At 40.7% G+C, this 21,107-nt stretch overlaps 3 protein-coding genes across 7 annotated transcripts in view; 1 reads left to right on the forward strand and 2 right to left on the reverse strand.

The window, feature by feature from the left end:
- Positions 1–227: 227 nt before the first annotated feature.
- Positions 228–6,353, reverse strand: b3gnt2l (UDP-GlcNAc:betaGal beta-1,3-N-acetylglucosaminyltransferase 2, like). Of its 4 annotated transcripts, XM_086034957.1 has the most exons (6): positions 4,848–5,473; positions 2,265–2,367; positions 1,769–2,162; positions 1,530–1,681; positions 1,100–1,215; positions 228–985 (listed from the first exon to the last, which is right to left on the reverse strand). In XM_086034957.1, the coding sequence occupies exons 3-6, from the start codon at positions 2,115–2,117 to the stop codon at positions 388–390; spliced, it is 1,215 nt and encodes a 404-aa protein (XP_085891083.1). In that variant the 5' UTR covers positions 2,118–2,162; positions 2,265–2,367; positions 4,848–5,473; the 3' UTR covers positions 228–387. The 4 variants fall into 4 exon arrangements, with proteins under 4 accessions (XP_085891083.1, XP_085891082.1, XP_085891080.1 ...); XM_086034956.1 differs by lacking the exon at positions 4,848–5,473 and adding an exon at positions 6,205–6,353 and having other exon boundaries at positions 1,530–2,162; XM_086034954.1 differs by having other exon boundaries at positions 1,530–2,162.
- On the reverse strand, positions 5,629–15,376 carry napab (N-ethylmaleimide-sensitive factor attachment protein, alpha b). Its single transcript, XM_086034958.1, has 11 exons — positions 15,108–15,376; positions 13,658–13,737; positions 13,459–13,575; positions 13,344–13,390; positions 13,183–13,260; positions 11,920–11,975; positions 11,720–11,804; positions 11,124–11,228; positions 10,970–11,038; positions 10,162–10,212; positions 5,629–6,731 (listed from the first exon to the last, which is right to left on the reverse strand). Exons 1-11 carry the CDS (start codon positions 15,203–15,205, stop codon positions 6,630–6,632), a joined length of 888 nt encoding a protein of 295 aa, XP_085891084.1. The 5' UTR covers positions 15,206–15,376; the 3' UTR covers positions 5,629–6,629.
- A 4,612-nt stretch (positions 15,377–19,988) lies between these two features.
- The window catches only part of bicra (BRD4 interacting chromatin remodeling complex associated protein), a 28,918-nt gene continuing 27,799 nt past the window's right edge, over positions 19,989–21,107 (forward strand). For both annotated transcript variants that reach the window (XM_086034947.1, XM_086034949.1), the window contains exon 1: positions 19,989–20,110. The gene's annotated coding sequence lies outside the window, so the exon portion shown is untranslated. The remainder of the gene's footprint in view (positions 20,111–21,107) is intronic.

Below are 21,107 nucleotides of genomic sequence, written 5' to 3' on the forward strand. Positions count from 1 at the left end.
TCTCCTGGTTTCTCACTTTCTGAACTACTCAATGTACCATCTTTGTTCGTTAGCTGGCAGGTTAGTTTTTGGCTGTTTGGCCGCCATTTTGATTGGACTGTTCCATTCACACCAAACTCCTCAGTCCACAAATCTGGGATTGATTTATCATATAATTATAATAACTAGCAAAGAACACTGAAAAAAACACAATGCCTTTGGAGAGTTAAAGTGAAAAGGATTTGATATTTTGAATAATTCCACCCTAACATAGAAATTTTATTTTTTTGAGTCACAATGTTAAACAAGGTCTGATCCTAAGGGAGTTCTATCCGTGGAAATGTGATTTTAAGCCATGTAATCAGTTTTCAACCCCCGTCCCCAAAAAATACATGTTTATATTTCGCCTTAACAAGTCAGTAGTGGACTGTGGATGCCCCGCCAGATCCTCTTCATCTGCTGGGGGGACCGGCGGTGGACTAGGATCAATTTTTTGTAGGCACACAGGTTCTCACGGTCACTCTCTTGGATGTCGAAGGTGTGGAAACCGTCGTGGGCCTCGGGCGAGACCCCCAGGGCACTGAAGCACATGCCAACGTAGACATCGTCGATGGGGAAGAAGGGAATGGCTCCACAGGTGGAATAGAGCGGTCGTAGCAAGGCCCCGGAAATGACGAAGCCGCCACCGCCCACGTAGGACGGGTAGGATCCCTCATAGAAGCTCATAGGAATGAAGTACTTGCTCTTGGGGTCCCGCAGGGGGCCCGCCATCTTTATCACGTGTCCGGCGTACAATCGAGAGGCCTTGGAAGAGTCGAGCGAGCTGAGGTAACTCAGCAAAGCCGGAGTGTTGACCATGACGTCATCATCCCCGCTGAAGATGAAGGAGACCCGCGGACACCTCTCCAAGGTCCACCGGAGGAAGACGTTCATCTTGAGGGTCAGGTTGAGGAGAGAATCGTGGAAGTCAGCCTGCACGATGTCGCTGTAGCGCTCGGCTTCAAACCTGAGTCATTGACACCAATTTAGCACTATTGTTGCTAGATTGAGCAACTTTTCAGACAACCTTATGAGCTTCTTGTTCCAGTAAAAAAAAAAAAAAAAGAAATTTAGTTGGCACCTGACAAGCGCACTGAGGTCCGGGTCATCTGGTGAGGCAGCGCCCAGCAGGAACGCCGTCCTCACACGTAGGCCACCGTCATGGAGGCGCTCCCGTCCCCACGTGTCACGCACTGCCTGTGTGAAATAAATAAAATGCCAAAAAATTGCATTTTTGTCTTTTCAAGTGATTATCAAGGTGCGGTGCCACTATCAGTTAACAGGCTCCCTCTAGTGGTACGCAGAAGAATCACTGCCCAGCAGTTCTGTTGTATTTAACTTTGAAGTTTAATACATTTACAAAAGACGATTCGATACATTCAATTCAGTTAAATCAAAACCGATTTTCCGATTCAAATCGGTTTACGTTACACCCCCAGTAGGTAAAACATCTAATATTTCATTTTTATGTGCAATACATTTGCATTTAATCATTATTTAAGTCACCACACCTGCCGCCGCTCGAAGTGGGCCGGCATGGACTTGATGGCGAAAAACAAGAAGGTAGCGTTGTCCTTGCATTTGTTGGGCTGGTCCATGAGGAACGGAGGTGAGCGGCACTTCATCCCCCACAGGAAGTTCCGCAGCAAGAGTGGGTAGGAGGCTACATCATGAACATTGGTCTCAATCAGCTCTTGATTGATTTTCCGGCAGTGAGGCCAAGGCAGGTCACGGCTCAATGTGTCCTCACCCCGGTCCACATGTTTCAGACCAGAGTGTAGAAGCCGGTTCCAGTATGCTCCGTTTTCCGGGATGGAAGTCCTGAAAGCGGAAGATATGTTGAGGCTTGGCAGGGTAAGGACTGGGGTCAGGACTTGGGTTTGGACCAGGGTTTGGACTTGAGTTCGCATTGGCGTTTGAACCCGAGTTCGGATTGGCGGTTGGACCGGGGTGTGGATCTCCATTTGGTGCACCACGGCATGCTTTGGAGGCTCTTTCACTCTGGAAACCACCTCCTTTCCAAAGTTGGAGTAGAGGAAGACAAGGAGTAGTAACGTGGACAGGAGGAGCAATGCTCGGAACCTCTGAGTGAGTCTCATAAGTGCGTTAGGGGTGGATCATCATCTAAGGAGTGGGGGACCAACCTGTGTAAAAAAACAAACAAAAGGAGTTATTGGTCATTCTAGAATTGGAGGACAGTTTCTTATGCAGAGTTGAATGCCAAGGAATAAAAACTGTCTCCTTACAAAGCTTGGGACCAGTAACAGAAAAAACTGTACGCCCTCCGATCTTCCACTTCGGTGCCTCCAGATGCTGCGGATTAGCTGACCCAGCTCAGAGTGGTAAGGCCTTGTGGGACCATTTCAAGATTTGAAAACAACAACAAAAAAGGAATTTTAAAATGAAATATAAAGGAAGAAGGCCAGAACCGCAGTTACGTGTCCCAGTTAAGAGGCAAGCAACAGCATCTTGAGCAAGCTGGCTAAAGCCAAGACTGGTTGACTCCAAAATAAAGTGCATTACAGTCATCCAGCCGAGATGTTACTTGAATTGTTCAAACATTTTATGCGATCACAGACTCATTATAAATAGAAGTATTTATGCTCTGAAATTGAGTCCCAACATACTGATACTAAAAGCCCTCAAGAACAAGAGGGGGGGGGGGGGAAATGAGCTACATGACTCAGCAGAAATGACATCAAGCGAATTGATTGTGTATGCATTGGTGTTTTGAGGAGGCAAATCTGAATTACAAAACATTATTATTTGTATAGATATCTTTGAATGAAATCTCAATTTATTGAAAATGTAATTACGACTAGTCAGAAAGACATTGGTGCTACTGCATCTTACAAAGTTGGTCAAACTTGCCTTACAGCGCACAGTCAGAGGATTTAGTAGGATCACTGATGGTTCAGCCACACCAACAAAGAAATGTTGTGAAACAAGTCACTCTGCTGCTGTCACTATTGTCCATGGTGACCAACATTGCCCACTAGTCTGCTCAACTCTCAAGTGGGGATGATGGTCACGGGCACATATGCACCTTCACACGTGCATGCGCCAATCCATGATCACAACCACCTCAGAAACAGAGAAGTCATTGTTTCTCATACCATCCGCAGTCAGGATTTCATGAAATAAAATACTCGCAATATCCAGACCCTTGCTCACCACAGTCATAATACAATCACGATGAAGTGTAAGTAAAAAAAAAAAAAAAAAAATTTTTTTTAAAGCTATGTTTTGCTGAGCTTCATTTAATGGATAATACCATTTATCTACAGTTTCTTTGCTTATACTGTAGTCTTCTTTTAGCTCATGCACTGATTTGCATTCGCTATAGCGAACAGTCAATCAGACCTGACACCATTTTGTATACTGCTATTAACCGCCATTTTGTTCAAATCATACATAAAAGCAGAGCTGGGCAGTTCGTCCCTGAGCCGGACCGGTCGGACCCTCCGGCCCGGCCGGGGTGGGGGGGTGACAATTTTTAAAACCAGCTGGACTAAGCATGGCCGGAAGTGGATTTTAGTCCGGACCACTAATCAGCCCTCATGCGTGTGACGTGCTCTCGACAATGTTTATGAATATGGCCGGGTGGTCGCGGCTGTAAGGGTACCCAGGTCAAAGGTGGAGGGTCGCGGCCAGACGGGAAAAAAAGGGTCAAGTGCCCAGCTCTGTATAAAAGACACAATGACCCAAAATCTCTTCATTTGCTGCTTTTGACGTTGGTTCGCTCCTGCTTGTGTTATGAATTTGTTGAGCAAAGTAGTGAATATTTGTGTATTTTATTACATCAAACCATGACTGTGGACGTTATGATAATGATTTCTCAGCCATGTTATTTGCTAGTTGTGGTGTGAAAAAATGGAATGAATTGACATTGACTGTAAAAATCAAACATTCTATTCTAAACACAGATTATTACAAACATTTGTACTTAGATGACTCCTGACTACACCCTTTGCTATCACACAGGCCTGCCACTGCTGTGATGTTGATTGGTTCAGTTTGTTGTCTGTATTGTAAGGCTGCTCCCTCTAAATTGTGGGACGATCTTTTGCGGAAAAATGGAGCAATTCTTTATTTATTCTTAAAGGAAATAATTAGATAGCATGAAAACAGCCTACAAAAACGCCAACCCACCAGGCATCTGCCTGTAATTGCCGATGGCCAGTACAGCCCTGGTAACATCCCAGGGATCGTCCACGTGGATTTGTTTTTTTTAATTACAATGAGTGGGGTTTAAGTTTGAGGCTTAACGTCGCCGATGGCCTAGGTCCAAATTTACACAGAACATATGTGTTCAAGGAAAATGAACCGTTTCTACATTCAAGCCAATTGTAAACATAAATATAATGCGCTACTTTCCATATCATCATGTGCAGCCGTGCTTACTGGCTTACTGTTTCCAGAACCATAGTGAAGCAGCATTGTGTTTCCTTAACGGTGGAACAAACTCCCTTAACACTTATACAGACTCGCTCTATACATTTAAATATGGTCTGAAGATTTTTTAAATCAATCAAAAATATTATTTCTGGTTTTGCACAAGGATTTGTCTAATTGTGTTTGAATTTCGCTCTGCAAGCAGTCTATATTGCTAAAGCACATTTGGGAAACCTGTTGTTCCATTAGTTGTCGTGGCGGTCTTGGTTACTCTCTCCATGACTGTGCATCGAGTGTTAAACACGATGCAATTAACCAGGGACTTCCTAATTAGTGGCGCTCCACTGTTCAGGCGGACGCAAACAAGCACTATGCTATGGCGACTACAATATCCATATACTGTACACATACTACTAAAAAAAAAAATAACTTACTGGAAGGCGCACGAGGTTGCTTGCGGCTTGAAGACGTAGAGGATCACGTGACCTTACGGGTAGCGGTTCAAAATCAACATTGATGCCACGAACAGCGCACAAGGAACTAGTTTACGAGGCGGAGAAGGCGGTAGCGAAGCCCAATGTCAGTTTGCGCCTTATTTCCGGGTGTTCATTTGTTTTACATTCATAGCCATCGATTGATTTCTACTGGATTTTTTTATTTCCTTGCTGAGGTAGCAGCAGGGGCATGCAAAGGCTATATGCATGATGAGTATAAAGCCACTAACATTTGTGTGTGTGCGTGGGGGTGTTTTTCTCTCCCTCGGCCTCTGTCATACGTCTACACGGGGTAAGAAGTTCGACTTTTGAGTTTTGTGTTTTATTATACAGTGGTTATCTTACTGCTGCACTAGTATGACAGTGGGGAACATTAAAATGAGACATTAAAGATCGCTTGTAATATTGCCATGGTGTTTACTTGACTTCATATGATTTCCTGCTTGGGGTGAGTTAGACATCACGGCTGTTCAGACAAGAGGACACCCAAACCAGACACGCGTTAATAAAACAAAAAAAGAAATGAGAAGCGCTGCTCTACTGCTCTTGTCCAAAACCATGCAAAATGTTCATCATGAAGTGTGGAAACACACGCACACACACAAAATCCTTGAGGGGGTAGGTAAATGATTTATCGTCCTGAGGAGCTGAAAAGAAGACGTCGTGGTTGTATTGCTGTAGTTATTAGATGAGCCACGATGCCACAATAGGGAAAAAGCAATTCAAGGACATTCCGCACAGGCGGAACACAGAAGGATTTATTTATATGGGGTTGCGTCTATTACCAAAGGCAGTAAGTACAGTGGTCGAAGGGAGTATGTTGAAGTGATGCATCTCGACTGTTGGGATTACGGGCAGTCTTTACCACATAGATTTTCGTCAAAATCAAATAATATGTAAACCATTTAATTTTAAGGTAATGTAAGTCAAGTTTGATATGATGTTCAAGTGTGTTGGGATCACAGTTGGTATATTTACAATTTAAACTTAACATAGGCAATTTGAAAACATTTTTTTGCTTCAGTTCACAATTTGTCAACTTTGCTGAGTTTTTCTTTTTAAAACTATCATTCATTATTTGCTTCAAAAAAATAGTCACATTTATTTATTTTAGTCTCATTTCTGATTTTCCAGACACTTTTACTTTTTTTGGTTTGCTGTTGATACCGCTGGTGCCTACGTTGAAATACAAGCATTTACTTTAATTTTCCCACTTGATTTTAAATATGGATCATTGGTTTCATTAAATTTGTAATATCAATACAGATTTGATCAATTTTTAATGCCGACTACTTACAGTTGGTCGAAGGAAGCTTGTTGAAACGACACATCTCAACGAAGAGATCAGCACTGGATGTCTGGGAAGGAGCCAAGTTTATTTTATTTATTTATTTTTAAGCTTAATGTTATGAGGTTAAAGTGTTGATAAGCTGTTTTGGGCTCATAGTTTGTGCTATAGTTCCAGTTTAAACTATTAATAAAGGGAATTCAAAACTTTTTTTTTTTTTCACTATTCGTGGCAGGACTCAGTATCTAGCCATGTGCTGGCAACAGACTAATAACCATTTAATGTACTCAGGAGGATAGTGTTCATACTGAGAGACCAGATCCTGCGGTTGTTACGAAAGGAGGATATATAAGGGCTTAAAGGTAAGTAAAGATGATGGGAGCGAGAGAGTCAAGGCAAAAACATGAGGCGCCGTGGCGAGGGTTGAGGCGAACTCAGCGCAGGTCGCTCTCATCCTCCTGTATGGTCTTTTTGATGCGCAGGAGCATGGTGGTGAGCCATTGGTCAAGCCGCGAGATAGTGTCGAACTCCTTAACCTGTTCAAATTAAAAACATAAATCATCAATAAATAAATCAGACGTTTAGTTGATTTGAGACCAAGGTCATTATACTCAATGAAAATGAACAAAATAACTACATTTGTTTCACAAAATAAACTAAAAACAAAAATGCCTTAAAAGAATTAAAATGAACTGAAAACTACTCTAACAGCTGGGATAAGCTCCAGCACGCCCCGCGACCCTTGTGATGATAAGCGGTATCGATAATGGATGGATGGATGAAAACTACTCTATCAACTATAATTGTAGCGAGAGATCATGCTGCACATGGTGTCCCAGCTCCTTCTACAAGACAAAGGCCTGAAGACTACAGGACTGTGAATGACAAAATAATTGTAGAAGATGAACTTTTAAACTTCCTTGTAGTAAAAACCAGGACTTTAAGCCTGGATGAAATTGTTTTGCTGGCAGCAAACACATTTGAATCTGAGTCTATTGAAGCATCAATGAAAATGTTGAGTTGTGTCTAACCACGTACATAGGGAGCACAAAAAGACACAAATAACATCAAGAGTTGACTGAATGGGGAAAATGTTCCGCGATTTGTATCCCGCTATTTAGATGATTTGCCCCCTGTGACTTTCTCAAGCATGGATGTGTGTAGCCTGCTCAAGAGAATGGAGTAGATACAAGTGCACGTTTGTGCTATGCGGAGCCCGCTACAGAACTAAGCGGATGTGTGAGCGGATCCACATGTGATCACGGCAAACTTGAGCGGCTGCTGCTCTATTCTCTCCGGATCTCCCAATTGGGCGACCGTCGTTAAAAGGCGAAAGCAACAGCTGGTCGTGGTAAAGTTGGGAGCGCGCACCCGTTGCACCTGTGTGAGAAAGCCGAAAAAGCGCTTGCCTATCGTGGGCACGGGATTAGCAAACCACGTAAAGACTGTATTGACAAAAATGGTGAGTGTTTTTGCATCTAAACTCACGCCAGATTCGGGAAGCGCAGACACAAACAGAGTATCTTCAATCTCAACTTGGCCGGGAAGTTAAATGTTACAAGATAACCACCGCTAATGGTAATCAGTTAGTCAGTTGGTCAGTTACAGCTGAGTGCAAGGATGTGGAGGAGATGTACTGTATAACCCAGAGATTTGGCCAGTGGGCATTCGCGTTTTTTCGAGCCACGCAGCAGAGTGGCTCTTGGCTCATACAGAGCCGACATGAATGTGCAGTTAAGTGGGCCTCCATCGGCCTGTGGCACGGAGGCTTAAACTGTACATGGAGCTTAAAGTTGTCTCTCAGAACTAGTGTTGTTCCGATACCACTTTTTGGCCCCGATACCGATTCCGCTACCTGTATATGCAGTATCGGTCGATGCCGATGCTGTACCGATACCTCGCCGTTTGAAAAAAAAATACAAAATAAGCGCAATTTTGGGGGGAATTCTAAAGAATTGCACACTCACTCGGATGTAAAATTATTCATATTTTAATCATCACTTGCAAAGCATCTGTAGTAACATATACACACAAAATATATATGTTGAATAAACAGCCTATTTTCATAGCTCTTCGTGCTTGTGAGAGTGAGACATGGGATACATACTGTATTCACGTGAATGTACATTTGTAATAAAGCAAGGTGCAGCATTTGTACTTCTAAAATATATTCAGTGATTCTAGCCGACCCCCCCAATGCGTCACATTTGTATGCTGCCAGAGGGGCAGGCGGCTGAATGAGTGAGATAACAGAAGTCTGTTATGTGTTTCTAAAAATGGTTAACACCTGTGCTGTTTATGGTTGCTCTAATCGGTCAACTAGAGATTTTATTTTGTGATACCGGCAGTGATTGAAATCAACCAGAGGCAAAAACGAAGTTGTTTGAAAGCAGACGCGCACAATGGCTGTCAAATCTTCAACGTGACCACTTAACACCATTACAACATACAAGGTTATGATCTGATGACTTGATATCAGTTATTGTTTTCTTTTTACTTTTCATTCAAGATTTACTTTGCACTGCTGTTCAACATTAATCTGTTAATTATATAGGTATACAAATTTCATATACGTTGATGGAACATTATAGAACTTTTGCTGAGCGATGTGTTGTAAACAAACCTGTCTCTTTGTTAGCAGTTAGCAAGCTAGGGCGAGCTCGAAAAGCTTAGACGGGTCATAGACTTGTTTATCTGGACACAAACCATTTCATGAAAGACGTTTTACACCATTAAACTAGTGATCGATGTACCGTGTCAAACAAAAGCAACTTATTTTGCTACGAGACAAAGATCCAGCCGACATGCCCCCAGAGTAATTGCAGGCTCTTGATAGCATCAAAGTCCGCCCCAAGCAACTGCCTCCAATGTGGCGATGTATGTCCTTATAGCGACCTTTTTCACCAAATTAGACATAAGTAGACCGATGACCTATAACGCTAATAATGGATAAGGCTTCTCCTCGTATTTTCCTTCCGCATGCGACTCTCAAATATGCGCGTTGCGTTCAAATAACGATACCAGTATCGATAACCGGCATCGGCGTTTTATTTGTTAGTACCGGCCGATCCGATACCAGCGTTTTAATGCGGTATCGGGTGACCTACCGATACCATTATCGGTATCGGAACAACACTACTGTCGTGGCCTGCGCTTGGGGCAGAGTCCAGATGCTATAGCTCGCAGGATTGTTATGGAGCACCTGTTGAGTCAATGCGACATACTATGTTTGCAAGAGACATTTTTGACCAAGCAGGATTTGGAAGGATTCAGTAAACAAGAATTTTCATGGGGCTGGAGAGTCTTGCATAGACTTTGGCCATGGTATAATACGAGGGTGGACTCCTGGAGGAGTTGCCATCCTTTGGAATAATAAAATAGACTCTTTTATTAATATAATTAGACTGGTCCATTGGAATTCACCTCACACAAAATGGCAAGCAATCCTAAATGTGTACACGCCATATGAATGCCATCCTAATGAAGTTGAGTATCTTAATAGTTTTGCTTTTGTGAATTTGTTTGTTCAGGATAATGCGTTTTTTAATGTGTATGTTATTGGTGATTTTAATTCCGTTATTACAGACACTGCTTCAGAATTTGCTAATCGTTAGCACCGGTTTTGTGAGAATGGTTTTATATCAATCAATCAATCAATCACATTTTATTTATATAGCACTTTTCATACATAAAAATGCAACTCAAAGTGCTTTAAAACATTCAAAGCAAAACATAGAATTATCTTCAATCAAAAGAAAAGATAAATTATTTAAAAGTTGTTGAAAGCCAAACTAAAAAGGTGTGTCTTGAGCTTCCTCTTAAAAAGTGCTTTCACACTGCGACATGGCATCCCTCATGCAGTTCAAAGTGATATTAAAAACTAATTAATTTGAAAAAAATCAAAACCATTATAACCCCGGGTGAGACACTAATGCACAACACCACTAAACAAACATGTCCACTCACCGAGTCGGTGTAGGCGTCCACGTTCTGTTCTTCATACGCGTCTAGGAGTTTCTGGTAAACAGAAGCACATGCAGATGTTTAAGCAGTGCAGTGCCATGTTGTTGCCACAACGTGCCAGGGCAGCACTGAGGTGGACTGGATGTAAATGCAGCGTAAATGTAATGCTGTATTGTATGATTTGTTTGAACATTTTGATGTCTAAATGCACAATGTTTATTTCTCTTTTATTGTATGTGACGCTACTCTGTGCGTAAAGTAGCAGTTGTTAGAAAGTTTACAATGCCCGTAACGTGTCTATCCCAGGAGTCGGCAACCCGCGGCTCCGGAGCCCCATGCGGCTCTTTCATCCTTATGTTGCAGCTCTGCATGGCTTAGGAAAATAAATGAAAAGCGTCTGATTGAAGTGTATGTTGTTTGTCTCAAAAACATGTATCATGCCTTCTTATTAAGTCAAAGTTTTTGTCCACTCCTAGATTATATACACATAGTTACTGTGTATATTTACATAGGTTTGATTCTGAATGCTTGCCGTTAATGTATAACATTAACGGCTACATTATGCCGCCGTCTCTGTGTGACCTATATCTTTGCTGCTGTAACACTGAAAATTTCCCCACTGTGGGATCAATAAAGGCCTTCTTATCTTATCTTATTTCAATGGCCGTCAATTGTATGCGGAATTGAGCTATTCTCTACTCTCATTTTCCAGCTGGTATCACAAATGTATACAGCACCAGGAAAACACAGACGGATAACAATTTCATGGATGTCTTGACTGCCATTGTAATGGTCCAAAGACAAAACCTACCTTTAATAGCTTACACTCTCGAGAGTCTGAAAAGGCCGGGAACATTTCTTCGTACTTCTGCACAGCCAGCTAACACGGTGCGAGAAATGATGAGTATTATTCCCGTGACGGGAGGCGCAGTTCAACGTGTCGGGGCGCTGCCATCACGACTCACTTTGGCGTTCAGCATGTCGACGCAGAAGTGACAGAGCGCCGCCTTGAAGAAGTGATCCTTGGCGCTATATTTGAGCAACGTGCTGTCCATGGCATGAGTGCCCACCTTCAAAAGACAAATGAAACACTTCAAGTATACTCAAATTCACTGTTTTTGTGCTCAGGCCAAAGCTTGTGGAATTTTGTTGTTGTCAGGTTTAACTCAGGGATGGGCAATTTACATTCTGAAGGGCAATTTTTGATTAGTGCTACTCTGGGTCCAAATAGGACTGTGCACTGTATGAAAAAAATGTTATTTTAAACGTGTGTAAAATACTTGCTCTCAACCCATTCTGTACCAGACTTTTTCAAACCCTCTGTGAAATGACATAAATGTCGTTGGAATAGAATGAGTAACATATTTAATTTTTCATAAAACATTTCTCAATGCATGTATAAAAGATCCACTATCCTAACCCAAAATCAAAAGGGTGTATTGTGATCCCCCCACTCTTTTTTTAAACCGTAACCCTTCCATCGCAAAAGGATGTCTTGCAGAAGCATGACATGATTTAAGCACGGCACAACACATTCAGTGCATCTGAGTTTCAAGCTGACCTGCTCGTAGATTTCAATGGCTTTGGGGTACTGCTCCAGCTGGGCGGCGTAGGTGGCGACCTTCAGAAGGCACTTGTTGGCCGAACTGCGAAAAGTCAAGCAAAGAGCTGCTTAGTCTGAAGTCCACAATGACAAAAAGGAACCTCATGATGACTACATTAAGACTGCTGATGGGGTTTACAAGGGAATTTATTGTTCACCTGGTGGATTCCTCGCCTTTGTAATAATCTGCGGCTTGTTCATAGTGAGCGATGGCCTGCGAGGAGAAGACACACTTGGGTCATTTCATTTTTAATTTAACTTAATATAGCGGTACTCAATATATATGACAATGTTTCACTGCATCATCATTCTTGCACATTTAGTGTCTCTGAGAACAGTGATTGTCTTTGAGCCTTTTCCATCCGGCGCACGGCACAATAGCAAAGAAAAAAAACTGAAAGAAGATGCTAATCATAGAAGGAGTAAATGAGGAAATCGGTAAAAAAGAAGACATCAGATGCTTATGTTATGGCACTACGAAACATGGCAGAAGGAAACTTTAAATTTTGTTGTCACATTTGAACATTTTGGTGTATTTTCCGTAATATTTCTGTATTCTTCATCTAATACGGGGTGCTATCTTAGAAAATCTTCACTTTATCGGCCGTTACGGACGTTAGCTTTTTTTCAAAACGTGTATCAAAAATTTGCACATTTTGTACAATATTTGGAATTACTTTAGCATATTTCTGTAATTTTCAGGTAATATTCTGGATGTGTTTTCAACATGAATATTTTGTATTACATTTTAAAAAATGAATATTAGTGTATATTAAGACTAACATTTTTGTATTTTTATCTCATACCAGTATATTTTTATCTTGCAGTTTTAAAAAAATATATTTTTACCTTTTTAAAAATGTGCATTTTTGTCGACACTGTTCCACCGCTAATTGTAACAGCAAAAATCAGCGAGTAATAGACGCTCTCAAAAAGGTTTATAATTGCCTGTGAATGCCACATACTGACGTCAAAACACTACTATTGTGTATATATTGAGCTCCTTAGCTCACTTCAACATAGTGCGCAAAAACAAACCAACAAACTGTGAAAAATAGTACGTTTTTTTTTCCTAACTACAAATAATAGACTTCCAAAAACTCTGGAATATGTCAATTTGCCAAAGATGAACCACTAATATGCATTGTTATTTTGTATTATTTTCTAATAATCTTACCATTTGTTTCCTCAAGGTTTTGCCTAATATTTGGGGATTTTATATTTTTCATAATACTTTGTATTGATTTCTAAATGTTCTAAAATTTTTTATAATACTTTGTATTGATTTCTAAACATTCTGAAATGTTTATGTTTTTTATTTTTACTGGGTTTTTTTTCTAATATGTGTATTTTTTCCCATCATGCTAATTTTGGCACTTGTGAGACAGTGTAAGTGTGCCTAATGTTTTGACTTTTGGCACCTTGTCGATGTCCACCATCTCTGTCTCGTAGATCTCAGCGATGCTCATGTGATGTTTAGCCGCAATAGTGAAACGGCCCTGAAGTGACCCCAAAAATATAATAAATGAACACCTAACGATCACATACATAGTGGAAACATAAAAAATTAATCCAAACTCACCATATCTGTATATATCTCGATAGCTCGATTTAGACAGTTTATGGCCTCTGTTGACACAAGGAATAGATAAAATACATTTACCAACCCATTAGGTGTCATCATGGAACCATTTTACCTTGCGGGTCGGCTTTTTTGAAGGCGTTTCCGGCATCTATGAAGTTGGTGGCTGCGTCGTGTTTGCTCTGCATCTGCAGGTGGAGGCGGGCTGCCTGGGAGAAGGCGTTCCCTGCGGCTGCAAAAAGAGGATAATCCACATTAAAGCAGAAATAAAAGAGCAGCAGAACAGGAAACAAAAATAAAAAAAATCAACATACCACACCAGTTCTTGGCCATCTTGAACATGTTGGCAGCCCTCACGTACATGTCACAGGCCTCTTCCTGCTTGGAGGAACCCCTGCGTGCGACACAAAGTTACTTATATTATTATCTGCCACAATTGACTCATAATTTCATAGAGGCCATTTTGCACATCTCTGCAGTGTCATTATTGCTGTAGTCATCCTTGTTGCTCTGTCGCTCTGCATGATTTTCATAATTCCGTTGTTGATTAGTATTACTGCACTATTGCACACTTTATATTGCTTAATGATTCTTGGTACTAGAGACCTCTGTACTCGTACTTTTAAAAATGTACTAATATTATGACATCTTAAATCATACATCAAGGTAAACATGGATGACAACAACATTTAGCAGACTGAAAATTATGTTCTGACATAATTGCAAGCGCCCTGTGAATTTTAATTAATTAATTTTAATTGCCCCACTACTGTCATAAAGCCGGAATGGCAAGTCAAGTAAGTAATGATTTGATAAAGTATTTGTGATATTGTCAAGAAACAGTCTTGCATTTCTTTCTACTCAATTTATTTTTGGTCGTTAACACACAAAGTTAACATGGCATACTATGTCGGAATCCACATACGTTCTTCTTCAGTTCTTCTTTTACATAGTGCCCCTTGCTTGGTGTTCAGACCGAAACACTGCATTACTGATATGCCTTGTGTTACATTTGGGCGAAAAATAGTGGATGTTGAAAAAAAAAAAAAAGACAGTAATGACAAGTTGCCACTATTAAAGTGTCATATTTTAGTAAAATGCTTGAGAAAACACCGCACTTTTAATAATAAATAAAACACATTACTATTACAACTTCAAGAAGTTACGTGCAAGTATCATTGCTCGGTATTGGCAATTACTCATTGCATTTGGTCTGAAAAAAAATGTATTGGTGCATTCTTACTGGGCTGAATTGTGTATATGTGCTAAATGTGCATTTAGTTATACCTGAGTGTTTATTTATTTAGCTATGCAGTACTATATGTCTTTGTTCAATAAACGTTGGGGAACACTGTTGTAAACAAATGATGACCTGTACGGCCTTCTCCACTAGATGGTGCAATCTAATGACGATTAGTCTTATAGAAACGAAATAATTGATGTTAATCATTCACTATTCTTGTGCTGAGACTTTAGGAACAGCAAGCATCCTCACAACAAGCAATTCGCCATTTCGCTCTCTCTGTATAGGCCACTATAATGCTTAATTCTGCGAATACGCACTTTTAAGTACTTTAAGCAGCGACATTAGGCGTAAATGTCTTAAAATGCTCCACAACGACCAAACTATACATATAATACAGACAGTGAGAGTAATTAAGAGGATTTTAACCATATATTTATTGTCAAATCTCGCCAACTACCTTTTCCGCTTAGTTGGCCCTTTAGCTAACGCGGCTACAGTGCTACAGTAGTGCCACTCACCCGAAAAGCGCCCCAAAAAACGACTGCGAGGACTTCAACTTCTTTTCGGCCTCGGCTATCAAAGCCGTGGCTTCCTTCTCTTTGCCGCTGTTGTCCATGTAGGCGGCGAGTCTCTCAGGTTAGAGAGGAGGTGACAAAAAGACGAAAAGTCAACAAACTTGTAGCATAAGCGGTAGCCGTTGATTTGGTTCGTGTCACCATCTCCCAGTCACGTGACAAGGAAACACCGGAAGCGTTCTCCTGGTGCGTCCAATGACGGTCAGTAAAACTGAGTTGTCAACACTGAACTTTTTACACTACGCACGCACACGCATACACACACCCACTCACGCACACTCACTCCCACGCGCACGCGCGCACGCACACGCACACACACACGCGCACACAAACTTAGCTCTCCAAGTAAGATCACAACAGCCAACGTTGAAATACCATAGCATTTAACGCACAAGTGTTCATCAGAAATCATGAAGAGGTTTGATTCAAAAAAGGAATAATTGACTATTAATTATTATTGTAAGTCACTGTAACATTATACAGTTTGAAGATCAACACTAAATGTAGGAACATTTTTAAAAAAGTGTAGGGTTACAACTACCGTTTATTTCAATTATTTATTATTCTCTTCGGGTAGCACGATTGATCGACTGGTTAGCATGTCCACCTCACAGTGCAGAGGTTGTGGGTTTGAATCCAGGCTCCGGCCTTCCTTATTGGAGTTTGTATGGTCTCCCCGTTTGCGTGTGGGTTTTCTCTGGGTACAGATGAAAGGGCAAATAAAAAAAACATACAGTACTTCCGGTTTATTACAGTTTTTGCCCATTTATTGAACTCATTTTCCAAAATTTGTCTCACTGTGTCTCTACACACAAACAAATAAGACACAACACAGGAAAATAAACCATTCACATCTATGTAAATTGGAACTCCGCTATCAAAACCCAACGATCCCTCGACAAAATGTCATTCTGATGCCAAAATGATACACGCTTGCATCATATGAATACACTCTCAGATCAGCAGCAACACACTTGTCTACTTTATATGAAACACAGCAGGCTTTCGTTTTCACTTTTTCATTCATTTCCACAGAAGAGACTTTTCCACAACAGTCAAAAGCTGAAATACTCTACACAAAATCATTACTTTACAGTAGTGTTTTTTCCAGTGGAGTCAATTCAGTGAAAGCAAAAATATGTCTGATGATGGTAATGCTTACCTGACGACAAATACTTACCTATCTGCAAGTATTCTTTGTTGTAGCTGGTGGAGATGGATTGCATTGTTTGCTATGACTGTGGCAAGTTCCTGCTGTTGGGTGAACAGGCATTGGCATCCACCATCAGCAGGTCTTCTAGCCATTCTACATAAAAATGTAACCACAAACTGTTATTGTTTGTTTCTTTTTTACCGTACTGTACTGTATTACCCTTACAATACTGAAACATTAACATGTTATCATGGTATGTTTCACGAAACTACCGCTTTTGTTTGAAAAAGGAACATTAGCCACCCTGCAATACAGTAAATGTGATACGGTAATGTGATTTGGTACTGTACTATAACTACTCTAGATACAGTCTAAGTAAAGTAGAGAGCTGAAGACATAGCTGTTTTGTAGTCGGAATGTCCTTATTATGGACGACTTAGATTAGGATGTTCTCTTTGCCCAGCCTCCCTCATACTAAGGGCAAGGTTTATGACAAGGTCCACCAAAGTTGCTCTTATATGTCATCAGAAATAACAATGCTTGCATGGCCTCTTTGACCATGTCCTCCTCTTTCTGTCTTCCTCCTCCCTGCCTCCATACTTACAAAATTATCAGAATGGCTCAACCGATTCCTTTTTGTAGCGGGCTGATTGGTGTTCTATTTTGTAAGTGAGTATTTTTAACTGTATGTCTAAGTATCTTCAACTAAACAATGTATGTTTTATATTGAATAGATGTGTTTCCCCAATGGTGCCCTGAGATTTCATTTTCGAACTAAAACACTAATAAGTGTCTTGTGAATGAAATAGTGTGTGGTGTGCAGGAGCAAGTGTGTTGCAAATGGAGCAAGTGTGTTACAGAATTGCAACTAAAGTGCAAAGCAGCACTTTTGTTTAAGGTATTGTCACACTTTGTTGAAGGAATAGTATTTATTAAAATGATAGTGCTTGTATTGAGATGAAAAAAAAATTCTCTGATTCTCTGGGCACAACTTTAATCCCATTTTAATCCTGTGAGGATAATATGAACTAAAGTAACAATATTGTAGATCCTGCATAAGCAAATCAAAATAACAGAACAATGTGCTAAATTTGCCAACAAATGATATTAACTGAAAAAATACACCTGACATGTATGTTTTTGTGTTTCAGATTGCAAAGAGTATTTTTGAATGGCAGTAGCAGGTGTTTTTTAGGTTGTCACAAGGAAACACATTCACCACAAATCATTCTCGGAGCTAACAACTGACAACCTAAGAAAATATCTTGGCTGGGGAATAGTTTGCCTCTCCGAATCTGTCGCATCATTGTTGTTAATGCTCCTTGGTTCACATTCCTTCATGTTACGGCTGAGCAATTAATCGAAATTAAATTACAATTACGATTATTACACTCCACAATTACAAAAAAAAACGATTATTAATATGCATTTATATCCAACGCACTGTTTGTTTACACAAGGAAATCAAACATTTGCACCTTTTTTATTTTATAATAACTAATTTGATACATTTTGGTTGGTCCAAAAGGAATTTATATAGTGTTTCAAAGAAATGTATTTGTCCTTGTATTTTTGTCATGTCATCTTCCAAACCGCTTATCCTATATAGGGTCGCGGGGAGTTGCCGGAGCCTATCCCAGCCGTCAATGGGCGAAGGCAGACTACACCCCGAAATGGTCGCCAGCCAGTCGCAGGGCACACATAGACACTGTCACTGAGCGGGAATTGATCCCACGCTGCCCGCACACAACTCAGGCGTGTGTACCACTACACTATCAGGGACCCTGTCCTTGTATTTTTTTTACATTTAAACATTTTCCTGTTTCGCACCAAAAAAAATGATCATTTGAATGATTGTGATTTCAGTTATTACCAAAATAAGCCCCCAAGATCCCGATTGATCAAGAGTTCAACCACAGTTGATTGTATCTCTTTTATTAACATCTGTTTCAGGTCATGTTTTCATTGTTGGAGGTTAAAAAAAAAAGTGATGAGCCCATTTAGACAAAGTAAGGAGTAGATAGAATAGATATCGCTTTTCAAAAGCAGGAAGTAAAAGTTAAAAATCATCATAATAAAACATATCAAGTAAAGTACAGATATCTGAAAAATATACATAAGTAAATTAGTGAATTATTTATACTTTGTTAATTCACACCACTGGGGATTTGAGTCATTACGACTTGGCCTGGAGTCAACTTGAGTCACCGTTTAATGATTTGACTCGACTTAAAAAACAAAACACTTGAGACTTGACTTGGACTTGAGACATGATGAGGCTTAATACAGACATAAAGGTTAAATAAATTGGCCAATAATATCATTCTGTTGACTTGACTTGTTTTTGTAGACCAATTAATTTATAACAAATTTTATCTACCGCCAATGTATGTTTTTTTAAATTGCTACATCCAGGCCCAGAATCATATAATGGGACCTCAGTTTCAGCATTTAAATCAACGTCGCTGTGGTTGGTTTGGGTTTTATTTATGCAAACTTATCGAATTGAGTCTTAATATACTTTATTATCATTGGTGCAGAAACAGAAAGCAGTTTAGCAGTTTTCTGTTTGGCAGGATAGTTCATAAAAACGCAGCAGAATAACCAGTCAAAACAGTACATTCACATTCTGTCCACTCCAATGGACAATTTGGATGCAGCGGTGTCAAACTTGTTTTCCTCAAAGGCCAGACTGTAGTTTCGCTCAGAGGGCTGTGGAACCATATGTTGAAAATGTATAATCACCTCATCATATGTATAATCACCTCATCATAATATTACATGTGTTATATATTACATATATTACACAAGAAATTGATGGATAAGTAGTTTTGAAATGAAAAGTCACTTGCTCAACTATTGTTCAATTTATTTTAAAGAACTTTAATATTGAGGAAAAAAGTAAAGACACCTTGCAATTCTTGTATTTTAGCATGAATCATGAGGTAGAGTCGACACAAATGATTTGCTTTAGCAGGCCACATAAAATGCTACAGTGGGCAAGATCTGGCCCTAGGGCAGAGAGTTTGACATTATTGAAAGTCTTCAATAAACCTGCATGTTTTAGTGAGGAAGCCAGACCACACAATTGAACTTTAGAAGTGTGAGCCAGATGTGCCAACCACTAGTCTAGTGAATTCCCGGTACTAATATGTGGGAGATTATAAAGTCTGTTATTGGAAATTATCCAATTTAGTTGGTCAGACAATTAGCAATTAGTACGTTTTCATTACAAACAACGTACCTTCACTTTGTTCATCTATGCCACTGACGTATAGGGAGAGCTTTGTGTTCAACTAAACAGGTCCAGATTTCACAATGGGTACGCATATTGTAAGGAAATTGAGACTTAATGATAGCTATTTCAGGAGACAATACTTTTTGTGACATTTTTGTCTGGTGATTTACCGTGATTACTCATCATTTGTTTTCCCCGTGATGTAAAATAATATGGTTTAGGAAAGGCAAGGTTGGGAAACTGCACTAGTCCACCGTGCTGCCGTATTGACATTTTGTCTTCTTTGTTTGCTGTTTGAATAATGCCCTTTGAAAATAATTTTGATAAAGAACTAAGAATAAAAATCTTGAATCAAATAAAATTCAACAGAAATCTTGGAAAAAAAAAGGGATAACATGAATACGCAGGTGCGAAATCACGGATGTACCGAGTGTCGATTTTGAATCAGGCAGAGTGGTGGTCGCCTAAGTTCCTTGCCCGTAGTTGGGTCCTGTGCAGCAGCCCGTGCGAGGCTGTTCTGGAGACCCCGCGCTGCCTGCACATCTATCGTCTCGGGTGAGTTTGTTACAATGTAGCAATTTCTCTATTAATCGCAATAACTGCAACAAAGCTGCATTTATTCACGCACTGCGTGGGCCGCCGCTTAGTGCACGGCAGGCGGCATCGACTCGCCATACTGCCGCACGGCCCGCCAAAACGGGGTGCTCCTTTTTCCCTGCGAATTCCCAAGCATACCCCCCTCCATCCAAGAGTATTCCAACATTAACTCATATTTTTTTGCTCGCTGGGAGACATAGGTTGTCTCTATGCGCGTTTTGCCGTCTTCCGCGGCCCAGCTACGATCAGTGTCTCGGGCCGAGTGTGGACGTGCAAGCCCGGGCGTTTAAAGCGCCTCCACTGGCGGTTTGTTTTGAATGTCAAAGGCTGTCGAGCTAGCGATACTCGTCCGAATATTGTTGGTAGCCTAGCTTGAGCTAGCAGGCTAAACAGCTAAGGCTAACCAAACGGAGCCCAGGCTATGTGACAAACTGCGGGCATTACAGCTGGAGGATGGCAATGTTATTCGTCACGCGAGCACCTTGTGCAGGTTTTGGGTTGTTATCTTAAGCGGAACGTGACGGGATAAGTGTTATTACGCAGGCGTAGATGCTGGGGGTACACTAGTTAGCACGTAGCTAGAAGCGTCTCTCATTCATATCCTGCGCCAGTGGCGCCGCTAAATGGCTAGTATCCGCTGTCTTTGTAGAGAAGGAAAGTGGGGGGTACGTTTCGGTTCTCGGGGTACCCTGTGGATAATGTATCGGTGTGTGTGTTTATGCTCGGGTCGTCCCGAGTCAAGACGGCGAGCGACCGCAAGCAAAAGCTCCTCGGGATACGTGGAAACCGCGCGTTTTCAATTTGTTGTCTTTTCCCCTTGACCTGCTGGAAGCTGTGCTGCGAACTTGTCATAAAATTATGACATAACGAAGATGTTTTGCTTTCAAAACACACGAAACGATGTTGGGTTTTACCACATGTGGTAAAAGTACAGGTACTTGTGTGATATATTAGG

Source organism: Filicampus tigris, chromosome 7 (genome assembly GCF_054856515.1).
Source record: "Filicampus tigris isolate MCC_2025a chromosome 7, RoL_Ftig_1.0, whole genome shotgun sequence".
Taxonomy (NCBI): domain Eukaryota; kingdom Metazoa; phylum Chordata; class Actinopteri; order Syngnathiformes; family Syngnathidae; genus Filicampus; species Filicampus tigris.

Excerpts from the sequence above, each read along its gene's own strand:
- b3gnt2l (XM_086034956.1), bottom strand. The coding sequence starts at position 2,117 with ATGAGACTCACTCAGAGGTTCCGAGCATTGCTCCTCCTGTCCACGTTA. Across the intron at positions 1,216-1,529 it reads CCCACTTCGAGCGGCGGCAG|GCAGTGCGTGACACGTGGGG; the intron begins GTGTGGTGACTT and ends TATTTCACACAG. Across the intron at positions 986-1,099 it reads GACCTCAGTGCGCTTGTCAG|GTTTGAAGCCGAGCGCTACA; the intron begins GTGCCAACTAAA and ends TCAATGACTCAG.
- napab (XM_086034958.1), bottom strand. The coding sequence starts at position 15,205 with ATGGACAACAGCGGCAAAGAGAAGGAAGCCACGGCTTTGATAGCCGAG. Across the intron at positions 11,805-11,919 it reads AAAGGCGAGGAATCCACCAG|TTCGGCCAACAAGTGCCTTC; the intron begins GTGAACAATAAA and ends GACTTTTCGCAG. Across the intron at positions 10,213-10,969 it reads GAGAGTGTAAGCTATTAAAG|AAACTCCTAGACGCGTATGA; the intron begins GTAGGTTTTGTC and ends TCTGTTTACCAG.